At 46.5% G+C, this 12,695-nt stretch overlaps 1 protein-coding gene across 6 annotated transcripts; it reads left to right on the top strand.

The window, feature by feature from the left end:
- Window positions 1–458: 458 nt before the first annotated feature.
- LOC110091392 (uncharacterized) lies at window positions 459–10,406 on the top strand. 6 transcript variants are annotated; one of them, XR_013537695.1, is made up of 3 exons: window positions 459–2,389; window positions 6,784–6,961; window positions 9,296–9,439. XR_013537695.1 is itself a non-coding variant. In XM_072976961.2 (3 exons), exon 3 carries the CDS (start codon window positions 9,302–9,304, stop codon window positions 10,316–10,318), a length of 1,017 nt encoding a protein of 338 aa, XP_072833062.2. In that variant the 5' UTR covers window positions 3,114–3,622; window positions 6,784–6,961; window positions 9,296–9,301; the 3' UTR covers window positions 10,319–10,406. The 6 variants fall into 6 exon arrangements, 5 of the variants coding, with proteins under 5 accessions (XP_078234562.1, XP_078234561.1, XP_072833062.2 ...); XM_072976961.2 differs by lacking the exon at window positions 459–2,389 and adding an exon at window positions 3,114–3,622 and having other exon boundaries at window positions 9,296–10,406; XM_072976962.2 differs by lacking the exon at window positions 459–2,389 and adding an exon at window positions 3,114–3,622 and having other exon boundaries at window positions 6,784–6,974; window positions 9,296–10,406.
- The last annotated feature ends 2,289 nt before the right edge of the window (window positions 10,407–12,695 follow it).

Here is a 12,695-nt window from a genome sequence, read left to right as displayed (position 1 = left end):
TGACTTAGCTTTTAAAAAAGGGGGGGAAAAGAGTTCGTAACTCGAATCTAAGTTCGTAAGTCGAGTCCATATATTCCTATGAGAGCAGTTCGTAAGTCGAAACGTTCGTATGTCAAGCCGTTCGTAAGTCGAGACCCCACTGTACATATGTGCCTACGTCTCAATTTTATTCAATTTCCCCCACAAAATGTATGTGAGTCCCATGATGGTTTAGCACTCCTCCATTTATGTAAGAAAAATATTTGACATGGGGGGCAGGAATCAGTAGATGCATATGTGTCCACATACATCCCAGACTTCTGTGGGTTGACCTCCCCATTTTAGAGTGTGAGAGGTCAATGGCATTGGGATGAACCTGTACAGGTGAGGGAAATTTAAATCATAACCCTCACCACTCCCCCCCCCCCCAAATTCACCCACCCCCTCAGATCATGGGAGCCAAGGAAAATTTGGGGTGGGTTGGAGGAGGAGATTCCCTTGACGTTGACAAAAATCTTTATTGGGACTGTGCACACTGGCTTGAACCTCTTTTTAAAATGGTTTACACACACACTCAGTAATTATTACGTCCTTTGCAGTTTATCCTCTAATCTCTTGCAGAGCTACAGTCCATGTTTAAGAGAGTTAAACAAGTCGGCAGTCAGTCGGACCACAGGGCCTCTCACAGCCATAGACTCCCAGCTTTTCTGGTTTCTATTATGCCATTCATTCAATTCCCTTCTGAAATCAGTTGATCAAAGTTGCTAGGAAGGGTTAAAATCCGTATGGGCAGAGCTGAGAAAGTTGGAACTAGAGGGAGGAGATTGTTTTTGTTTGTTTTTAAAGCATGCCGGGCTGTCACGTGACATGACCTTTCCTTTGCTCTCCTCTTCCGGTAAGAGGACGACTGATTGTGTGACACTGAAGCCATCCCCTTAGGCATTTTCTGTCGGCAATTGAATCAGCCAGAAGCTGGATTCTCGGAGCTTGGAGCAGGCTTTCCTGCATTTCCTGTGAAGAATTTTCCTTTTTTTTTTTCTTGGGAAGTGAGGTGCTTGAAGGGAAAGAAGAAGAAAGAAACCAAAGAAGAAAGAAGTCCACCTGTTTGCTCTTCATCTTCTAGATCCTTTTGAAAATGGACGTCGGCCTTTACCTTTTACGTATCGGATATCAAGGTCCCATTGAGGCTTCTCTGGATGTTTTGCGCCACCTCCACCGACGCCATCTCTTGTCTGTGCCCTTTGAGAGCCTCAGTATCCACTGTGGGGAACCCATCATCCTACACCTGCCACTTCTCTATGACAAGATCGTCCAGCGCCACCGCGGTGGCTTCTGTTTTGAGCTCAACGGCCTTTTCCTTTGGCTACTGCAAGCGTTGGGATTCGATGCCAAAGGCCTGTCCGGGAGGGTCCGGAACCGCTTCACTGGCCGTTACGGTCCCCCCTTGGACCACATGGTGATTTTGGTGCAGCTGGACCAGCGCCGGTACCTTTGCGACGTAGGCTTCGGAGAATCTTTCACGGAGCCTTTAGAGTTGAAGTCGGATGTGGAACAAATCCAGGAAGGTGGTATTTTTTGGCTGGGCCAGAGTGAGGGCATCTGGGTACTCGAGAGGCGAGAAGAATCTGGAAAGCAAGGGAGAGCCCTGTATCAGTTCACCCTCGAGGAAAAGAAATTGGGCGATTTTGCAGGCATGTGCCTCTATCACCAGACCTCACCCATGTCCATCTTCACCTGCAAATCCTTCTGCTCTTTGCACACAGAGGGTGGTGGGCGCCTGACCTACATGGGTCGGCGTCTCATTTCCAGCAAGGGAGAAGAGCGTACACAGACCCTCCTTAAGAGCTCAGAGATTCCCATAATACTGGAAAAACAATTTGGGATCAAACTGGAAAGGGCTTTTACACCAAAGGACGAAGAAATTATGCCACCTCCTGAAGAGGATTTATAATGGAGAAGAGAAACTGATCCTTAGTTTACAACGGAGTTGGGGTTGGTCAAGATGACCTTTGAGGGGCTCTTTCAAACTTCTAATTGTATAACTGAAACAAAGACAAGATTCACTAGGCTTTCCCCAAACTGGCACTGCTGGGCAGGAGATTATGGAAGTCCGAGTTGAACACATCCGTAAGAAACAAGGTTGGGGAAAGTTTGATCATGCTTAACCATATATGCTGGACAAGTCTGGTCTAGTTAGACTCAAAGTTAACGATTAAACAAATTTTTGAAAAGGAGGGCTCCCCCTTCACAAGGAATTGGTCTGGCCAAATCTTTCGACCTGCCTCTGAGTGAGAAACTAGATGATACGCCTAGCATATATTTAAAGGAGGTGCTCCCTCATGTGGAAAAAGGCATCCTTTTATCATAGTATTTAGCATGCTTCGTTTGTTCCGGAACCAGTCATTGGAAGGTGAGTTTTACCTTATATTTTTAACGGCTGAGACATGCATTTCTAAGAAAATATTGTTATAACAGTTTGGTGCCAGTTTAACAGCCATACTTCTATCCTATAAAATCCTTGCCTTTTGTAGTTTGGTGAGGAACTAAGAACTGTTTGCTATCAGAAAAATAAACCAGCGGGGAACTCCAAGTCCTTTACCAAACTATGAACCTCAGGACTCCCCAAAATGGAACCCTGGTGGTTAAACTGATATCAAGTCACTACAACTGAGCAACGAAGATGAATTCTAAAAGTCCTTGTGGAGGCATGGTTTGAGTGCAATGCTCTCTTGCATGCTTCAGAATGAAAGTGGAGATTCAAAAGTGGGCCACCAGGACAGCCAGAAAGATTCGGACCAGCTCTCTTGATGGGCCACAGACTAGCAGTCTCACACAGAACTCTGCAATTCCAGGGTCTTTTTAATGCAGAATAAGAAGTGTGTGCCTCGGCTTTCAGAAATGTGAGGACCACTCAGTGATGTCATGACAGCACTTCTTGTTGTTTAGTCATTAAGTCGTGTCCGACTCTTTGTGACCCCATGGACCAGAGCCCTCCTGTCTTCCACTGCCTCCTGGAGTTGGGTCAAATTCATGGTGGTCGCTTCGATGGCGCTGTCCATCCATCTCGTCCTCTGTCGTCCCCTTCTCCTCTTGCCTTCACACTTTCCCAACATCAGGGGCTTTCCCAGGGAGTCTTATCTTCTCATGAGATGGCCAAAGTATTGGAGCCTCAGCTTCAGGATCTGTCCTTCCAGTGAGCACTCAGGGTTGATTTCCTTCAGGATGGAGAGGTTTGTTCTCTTTGCAGTCCAGGGGACTCTCAAGAGTCTCCTCCAGCACAGCCCCGTGCAAAACATGACAGCAGAGTACCGTGCAAAACACTGATAGCAACCTTATGCCGTATGGAGCAAGCCGATAAGATGGCTCACCTCACTCACAAGACATTGGGAGCACAGGAGGGAGGAGGGGTTGTAGACACCCTTTTAACACCCGAGGATATTTGCCACATCCCAGAGCAGGGAGAGAAAAGAGCCGATGGCGTTGCTTAGGGGAGACCAAGGGCCATGCTAGAAAGTTCATGCTGAGATATATAGAGGAGGTGTCCAAGGAAGAACCAAAGATACTAAGGAGAACACAAAGATTTTTGGACCTGCGCGGACTTCACATTTTTACAACGGATGTGTATCTTCCATGTGTAAGAACTGTGAGTATCAGAAAGGGAAGGGACAACACGAGGAATGGAGGGAAACCAAAACACTGCCAATTATTGGCAATGCCAAACCAGAGTGGAACAAGGATAGCAAGATGACACCTTTTTTTTCTTTTTCTTTTTTACAGTAGGGCTTCTCTGGTATTGAAAGCCACATGTCAGGTAGAAATTCAAAGGATCTGATTTGCACCTCTCTTTTTTTTGGCGGTAGACAAAATGCTGCCCCTGTTTTATTTCTGCCTGCATGGCTAGAGCAGCAGAACCGGAAAGAAATGTGGCTGAATTTGGAGGAGAATACATAGCACTTAATTAGAAAATGTGCGAGATGGTGCCTGTTCTAAAAGATAGATGGTGCTTATTTCATGCCAGATTGGAGTCTGTTAAGGAGCAAGAGGCAAAATGGAACAGGAAGAAGTGGGTTTATTTGTAAATCGTACTGGATGCTTTGCCGGTTAAACAGTCGGTAAACATTTTAAAATATATAAATTTAAACAGAAAGTGACCAATGAATGGCCCACCATTCTGAAGCCCACCAAGGAATGTAGGCAGATAAAATTGTATTGCTTTATCAGACTGTTTAACACAAGGTAGGGGTAGGCATGTTTTCTGATTTCACATGACTTTTTTTCATGCACCATGTGAAGGGTATAATTATTTCAAGGACACCCTGAGCAAGTTGGGCTTGCAAGGTACCAGAATGTGCACTAAAACTATTTCATCATTCAGTTTCCCCTCTCTTATACACACGTGGGTACAGACATAGCATATGTGCAAGTAACTTGTCTCAAAAAAAAAATGTAATTTAAAGTTTGGGTTTACTGCAGTTCACAAAGTGGGTAGGTTGGGTTGTATCTTTTCAAAACGTTGTAGAGCTTTATTTGCAAAAAAAAAAAGGAGAGGGAGAATATGCGACTCAGGAGACAAGGAAAAAATGCTTTTCTTGACTGTTTTAGAAGAGGTGGTCATGTTAGTCTGTGATAGCATATCAGGGCAAAAGCAAAATAAAAAAATCAGAAGACAAAAGTGTTGTGACCTTTTAAAGACTAACTAGTATATTTTAATGTGAATTTTCGTGGACAACTCCACTTCTTCCAGCGATAACTCTTATAAATCCCGCAGTCAGCATGCTGAGATGTTTCTGGATATTCAAAAGTCTAAAAATGTGCCTTTTCTGACTTCTGATTAGGGGAATCAAATTGATAGTGGGATATGGGTGTGTGTGTGTGTGTGTGTGTGGATATTTGTGAAAATGAGGCCCCTTTCTTTCTCATTGCTCATCTCTTGTGTTCCCTCACCATATCTCCGTAAAGGGCTCGGTCACAATGGTTCCACGTCAGGAAGTGCCCAACGTCCACATTTTCAGCACCAGGGCTGGTGATGTGATTGTGCGTCCAGACTTAGATTGTTACCTCCTCCTCCCTCCTTTGCCAACCTCGCCCTGCGCCGATCTACGCCCCCTCCATCCTTCCTTGCGAAGTGGAGAACATTATTTCAGCTCCCGATGGTGTGACTCCATCTACGTCATCAGGGGCAACAAGCTCCTGGAAGCCGAAGACCTGACCGCTGGGGCTACGAAGCCGGCCCGTCTCCTGCACGCTAGTTGCTTTGGTGGGCAGCGTTACTTTATCATCGCCGGTGGCTCCATTGGCATCCTCATGGGCCCCGGCACGGTGACGGCCGTGAAGGACTTGTCCACGGGAGAACCGGATCCAGAAGCAGCTCCTCTCGGGCCACGCCAGTGGTTCAAAGAGAAAATGGGGAGCAGCCGTAGCTACCTCTACTGGCAACTGTGGGACCCCTTCAATGGGGAATTCTTTTCTTTCCACCCCAAAATCCTCAGCTTCTTGCCGGGGGGTCTTGGCCTCCTTAAAGGGTCTGCATTTGGGCTTTGGGCGTTGCTGGACACCATTCGCAACGACTCGGACAGCCCTGTCACCAGGGCGCTGGATATAACCCAGAGAGTGGGCTGCGCCACAGAGACGTTGGCTGACATTGGAGATGCCTGGACCGTATCATTGTCGGATGCTCCCAAGCCTGGCTCTGTTGCCGTGGCAATAGCGAAGGCCCAGTTTGCATTACCGGTCCAATATGGCGGCTTAGGCCTCAACACAGAGCAGGAGTGGGAAGAACTGTTTTATAAAGAGAAAACCCTACAATTCACTCTGCAGAGCCAAGAAGCAGCTTATGTGTGGCAATACCAGCTGGGCCTTGGGAAAGAGACGGTCTTGTTCTGTAGGGAGCTTAAGGTCACTCATAGCAGTGACCCACCTTCTGAGATCCCCCTGCCTCCATCATCCTAAAATGGCGGAGCCAGTTCTCTGCCACTATCTCCTTTTGCTTTCTGCGGCACGTCAAGAGTTTGAATGTTCATTGTATTTTAATCCTCTTGTTGGACTGAATTGTATTCTCAAGTTTGCTGTTTTTATGGTACGGCTGCTTTAAATTGCCCTGTACGTTGCCCTGGGTCCCGGTCTCTGGAAAAAAATTGACCTTAAAACAAAATAGAATGCAGATGTTTTTATGACAGGTTCTGGGGGTGTGTTCAACCGTAACGGAATAAAAATGCTTTTTAACTGCCGTGTGACCCGTGAATGCTCATTTTACACCTGCAGCCTTTCGCCGTGTAAATCCTTAGGTGTGCTCCAGGCCAAGGAAAAGGGGAGAAATAGAATTGTCCCAAAAGAGAGAAGGCGCATCTCAGACTTTGGGCGGGAAAAAAAATAAGCAAGCAAGGCTCGCAGGAAAAGGCAATTAACGCAAGGGGGGGGGGAGAAGAAGGGAGTGAGGAAAAGAGGCAGCCCTTTCATGAGATGGATTCACTTATTGAAGGAAACCACAGGCTCGAGTCTGCAAGACCCAAGGAGGGCCGTTCATGACCAGTGTCTTCTGCAAACCCTATTGATCCGGTGCAAGACCGCGAGAGGCCAAAAGTGATGCAAAACTGACCCCCCCACACACACGTGGCTTTGCTTTTGCAGACCCTGAATTCACATCCTGACATACACACACACACGTTTGCAAAATAAAAATAATAAAGGCAAGCAACGTCCAAGCTCGCGACTGGTTTTTTCTTTCTTTCTGTTGCAGTTATTTATTTATTTATTTATTTATTTATTTATTTATTTATTTATTTATTTATTTATTTATTTATTTAGCAACGGATCCACCCCCGCCCCCAGATCTCCTCCTCCTCTTCCTCCCCCTCGGTAAGGCGGAGCCGAGCCGCAGCAGCCTCCTCCTCCGGCGGCCTCTTCCCGGAAGGCGCCGCCGCCGCCGCCACGGCCCGCCTGGGCGCTCCCGCCGTGCAAAGAGAGGCCGCGCCGACGGAATTCGGTGAGATCCGCAGGTTGGCGCTTCTGTCATCCTTCTCCTCCCCCCCCCTTTTAATCTCGAGATCGGGGGCTGCGCCTTTGCTTACAGGCTTCCTCTGCCTATTCCTTTTTTGGCCTCCTCCTCCTCCTCCTTTCTGGGGCTCCCCAATACATTTACCCCCTCCCCTAAGTAAACAGGGGGGGCGGGGGGAAAATGCTTGTGTCCCCCGTGCATGGAGCTAACCTCTCCTTTGTATAGGAAATAACGGGTGAGCTTCGATCTCTCTCTCTCTCTCTCTATGGGGGTGGGATCCTTTCTAACTGGCACTGGGAGCAGGGAGCATGGCTGTTAATCTATAATGCGAGTTAGCACTCTGCACGTCCTCAGAGGTGCTCTCTGGAGAGATCTTAGGCACCAAGAGTCCTCAAAAGCTTATGATGGCACCCCATCTGTGCAGTTGGGTTCATGCCTCAACTAAATCCCCGTTAGAGATGGTTCTTGATGTCCACCTCCCTACCCCCTTCTCAAAGCTTGGACCGGACCCCATGAGCTGGGAAGACCGCAGAGTTACCAGTATGATCCAGTAAGAAAGCGCACGGAAGCTTTAATTCAGAGTGCCAGTGGGAATTTTCCGGTGGTGGGTGGGGTATGGAGGCTGCATAGTGGCGCATTGACATCCTTCATGGCACGTGATGCTCCATGATAACAAACCACACAGACGCTGCGTTTGTGTACATAAAAATAATAAAGAAACAAAGGCTCCATGGGGTTCAGGGATCTCCATTGTCACCTATGGAAAAAACACTGGGCCCTATCAAGGTGGATGCATCCTCATCATCATCATGGCCAAATGGGTATGCAAAGTGCCAAGGCTCAACAGAATGAAGCAGGCATGCACAATCCTGTCAAATTTCGTACACAAGAGTCATGGCCTTCGGAGTGGCTGTTGTGGAGCCAGTTTCCCCGAGGAGCTAATCCCCGGCTCCCTCCCTGCGGCCATTTAAGAGGCATCTTAAAATATAGCTTTTCAGGGAGGAACTTCCACACCAGGCCTAGTTGACTGGACACCTCTTGTCCGGCCGTTTATGGGGAAATTGCCTCAGGTGCTGTTTTAATTCTTATTAGATGAGAGTGTTTTGATCTGTTGCCGTTTTATTTCTGTTCTGAGTTTCTGTTTCCTTTCGTCAATCGCCCTGAATAGTAGCTCTTGAGAATTTATTTACTTAAGTAAGTAAATAAATTCTCAGGCCAAATCCAGGTACAGGAAATTTCGTTCTTCTTAAGAAGCACACCTGTGCCTTATAAATGGCAGACTATCTTCCCTCTCCCCATTTTTGGTCCATGAGTAATTAATGTTATGTCCTGTGGTTTCAATTTATGGCACCCCTCCCAGGGTTTTCTCAGTTTTAAAAAAAAAGTGCTTAGAGATGGTTTTCCGGTATCTCTGTCTGATTTGGGGGCGTTTTGGAACCACTGTGCAGTTTGCCCAAGGCCACCCAAATGTGGCAAGGCACATAACCCCCCCCCATCATCCACACACATTCAGGGTCATCTCGGCTGGCCCCTCTACTAGGTGGCACTGTGGTGATTCAAACTCCCAGGCCCAGGCGCTCCAAGCCACCGAGCTACCCATAACACTAAAGCTGAGATTTTAAAAAAACTTGAAATCCCACCCATTTTAAGTCTGGGTTGTTTGTGTGCTAGCTGCTAGCAGCCCTGAAGCCCTAACTGAAAAGATACGATTTTGGTTTCCTAAATTCTGCATTACCAGGAAACTTAGGATGATTTAATCTAAATGGAATGTGGAGAACCTGAAGATGTGAAAAGTCAGCTGAAGTTACAGAATTGAATGCAGGTTGTGTAACTACCGGTGTCGTGCAAAATTCGGATGGCATCATGGCCGTGTCAGAGCTTTTAAGCTGCAGTACGTTCAGTGCTAACCATCACATCTGTTTACTCAGTGATGTCCACTCTGGGAAATAGAAAAACCGGCGTTCCCACCCTCCCTTCTGCTCTAATGAAGTATTAAAATCTTCTTGTTGAGGACAGCAAGTTTCGTTTTGAAGATTAGCAGTGCACCACCAAATCAAGCTAGAAGTCTGTTTTGGCTAGCACCCTGCTTCCCACAGTGGGCAACCAGTTACGTATAGGAAGCACATATTTAGGAACACATTAGCTCCTTTTAATTAATAATAGTAACCCTGTTATTATACAATCACACAGGCAGTTACTCAGACTGGAACCTGCTTTATACTATTGAGCCTCTGAACTTGGAAGCTCTATTAATCTACAGTGGCCGATACCTACTGATAAGAATGCTAAGCTGCGTGTCTCGCCCATCCTTCTTTTTCCTAGATCTTCATGGCTTCTGTTGTCCCCCGGACGGTGTCTCCCGGCACGGATATATTCACCACGCGCCACGGATCCTTCATTGTTCGTTCAGATTTGGGTTACTACCTTCAAACTCTTGATTTCTCCTTGGGAGAGGACATCAAGGTGTCGGACCTCCACCCGGCCTGCCGAGGCAAGGACCACTACGTGGGAGACCCCACCGGTTCAGACATCTACCTGATTCATGGGGACTCCTTCTGCAAAGCCCTGGACTTGAACTCAGAGCCTCCTTCAAGCGTCCTGCCGTTACACTCCAGCTGCCAAGGAGGTGACCATTACGCTTCCTGTGAAGGCCGTTTCTTCATCTTCTTCCTGAAGCGCGGCGTGGTCCTCTCCGTGGCTGACCTGGCCACTGGGGCTGCCCCCAAAGAGGTCTCCCTGGAGCCTGCGTTTCTTGATGGACTGTATTATTACGGTGCCGACGCCAAACACGTGGCCTGTTTAAGGATGGATGAAGAAAATCACCTACACGGCCATCTCTTTGTTATCCCTGTGGGACAGAAGGAGTCCTTCTCTGTCCACCCCGATGTGGTCTCTTTCCTTCCTGGTGGCCTGGCTGTTACCTATGGGGCTGCCTTCGGCGCATGGGAGTGCCTCAAGCTGATCTCCAACGCCACGAGCCTGCCGATGCCCAGCAGCCATGAGATCACCCGCAAAGTTGGCTACTCCAAGCAACCATTCGTCCGGAACTACCACGTCTGTGGATCTGTCGATCCCGACTCTTTGGCCATCTCACTTCTCCAATCCCAGTTCTCTCTCTGTGTCGCTTACGGCGGGATGGGGGTCCGGACGGAGCAGGAAGAGTGGGAGGAGGTCGCCGAAGAGGGAGAACCTTTGAGGGTGATCTTGCAGCCCAGACAGAAGCTGTACTGGTGGCATTACCAGCTTGGGTTAGGGAAAGAGCCCCTCCTGTTTTGCCGGTCGCTCAAAATCACCCGCAGCCCCTCGCCACCGACCCACATACCTCTGCCGCGGGCCGATTCCTGATGCCGGGACTAAGCGACGAGAGAGGTCTTGCTGTTTGGGATTGGGAAAATGAATAAGGATTGTAAATAAAAGGCATTAACTTACCTTACTCAGCCTCCTGTTGGTTTGGGGTTCTTCCCAGTTCCTGTTGGTTCTGAGGTTCTTCCCAGAGTAATGACAGTAGCTGGGATTCTCTCCATGTAGGAAGACATTTTACCTACCTGCCCCATTACACACCCTCGGTCTTTCGGAGCAACATTTTGTGGGAAGAACAGGGCAATTCATGGGGGAGATCAGGAAAATCCTGTCCCAGGAGTTCTGTTCCTCTTGTCTCTCTTTAGATCAGAAAGCACTCATCATCCATTTTGACACTCTGATGCCCCCAACCGCCATTTTGTATAATATTTATACCAAATGAGAAGACGACAAGCCTTTTTTTAAAAAAAACTGCAGGAAACTTTCTAGGTTTATTAAGGCCTCCTAGAAAGTTCAAAATGCCCTTCCATACTTTTTGTTACCCACTCCCGTAGATCAGATCTTGTATTCAGTCATCAAGTTTGTTACCATGTCTTATGCTGATTGATTATAGGTCTTTGAACTCCAGGGTTTGTAAAATTTAAGAAGGCTAGTTCAGAGATTGAAACCAGTTGGCACTTGTTTAACCGTGTGAAAAACCGACTGGGTGGGTGGGTAGAACAGACCTTATATTACACCTCCCAGAGAGGGCAATATAGCAACCCTAGTGTTTGGAAAGGCAGTGTTAATTTGTCTAAAACCAGTGGCTCAAAGGTGAATGGAAATAAAGGGTTAGATTGCGACCCAGCTTGGAAAGAACCGGCTGGAGAATAGAAGCAATGAAGGACTGAAGAAAAAGCAACTCAGAATCCCTTACAGCAGATATGGCTTAGTACCCACATTCTGGCCCTTTTATGAAGAAAATCAGTAAGTTGATTTTCTGGGAAAATAAGCCAATTTGAAAAAAAATTCAGGGCCTGGAATTTCAGGGCCTAAAAAAAGTTTAATTTTGATTTACCAAATTCATTTGGCATATATATTCAACAAAACTTCTGAATATCTTAATAAGCAGAAATACCTGTGGAGGTTTTTGTTTGTTTTTAGAATGGCAGACAATAAACAATGGGAACCTAGATTCTTCTTATCCTGCTTGGCTACAGAGCTTGTAGTATATTCAGGCAGCCACCCTTGTATCTCCGCACCTTCTTTAGACATACCCTCAGTATATCTTCCTACATTATTGTCTTGTAAATTTGAAACACATCAATGGGCACTCTGCGTCTTAACTGGAGAGTCCATGTAGTAGAGAATAATAGAATACAGTGGTGCCTCGCTAAACAATGTTAATCCGTCCTGTCAAAATTGTTGTCTTGTGAAAACATCATTTAGCGAAGCACGATTCCCCATTGGAAAGCATTGAAATCCGTTTAATGCATTCCAATGGGGAAGGGTCATCGTTCAGCAAAGATCGCCCATAGGAAAGCCGTTTTGTGAACTGCCGATCATCTGTTGAAATCGTCATCTAGCGAAAAACGGTCCCGAAAACACCCGTTTAGCAAAGCTGTCAAAACCATCGTCTAGAGAAAATCAGTCCCCCAAAAAGTGTCTTGTGAAGCACGGACTGAATCATCGTCCAGCGTAAATCACCCATAGGAAACACCGTTTTGCAAAACACTATAGCACTCACAAAAAACCATCATCTAGCGATTTCCTCGTCCTGCTAGGCAATCGTCTAGCAAGGTACCACTGTAATGGAGTTCAAAGGTGCCTATTAATGCCATTGAGTCCAACCCCCTGCTCAATGCAGGAATCCAAGTCAAAGCAGATCTGACAGATGGAAACAGTGGGTTAAGACAGTCACAGTAAAAGCATCCTATCGGTAATTCCAGTTAACAGTAGACCCACACTGGATCATTTGCTAAATAATAAATCCTGCTACATCAGTGAATCCACTCTGCTTGGAACCAGCAGTACATCGCATATTTTGGTTTTGATATCACCTGAACTGTTAAAATACGAATTTTATAACATGATATTGGTTTGGCCTTAGTAGGTTTGGGGGTTTTCTTTTACACATACCCCTTTACAAATTGCTAGAACTAGAGATCGTCACCTAAAAGAATGCAGCTTTCATAACAGCGAGAGTAACAACTAATTTGGGTGCTGGCCTAAGTCCTGTTTAAGGATACAAGAATAATTTTCGACTATTCTTCAAACCTGCTCACAGCACTTAATAAATGCATTTGCTTCTATTCGTCGTTACTGGTGAATTCTACAAAGTAATGATTTAAAAAAAAGAAATGAAGGATTTTGTAGAACAAATAACTTTTACTTCCTCCATCCACCCAACCCCACTGGTGAGAGGCTACAGATGTAGGGCTAA

Source organism: Pogona vitticeps, chromosome 6 (assembly GCF_051106095.1).
Source record: "Pogona vitticeps strain Pit_001003342236 chromosome 6, PviZW2.1, whole genome shotgun sequence".
Classification (NCBI taxonomy): Eukaryota; Metazoa; Chordata; class Lepidosauria; order Squamata; family Agamidae; genus Pogona; species Pogona vitticeps.
Note: the sequence above shows the minus strand (reverse complement) of the source record. Positions and strands in the feature narration are given on the sequence as shown.

Coding starts and splice junctions, on each gene's coding strand:
- LOC110091392 (XM_072976960.2), top strand. CDS start 3,497: ATGCTGAGATATATAGAGGAGGTGTCCAAGGAAGAACCAAAGATACTA. Junction 3,623..9,295: donor ATCTTCCATGTGTAAGAACT/GTGAGTATCAGA, acceptor TCTTTTTCCTAG/ATCTTCATGGCTTCTGTTGT.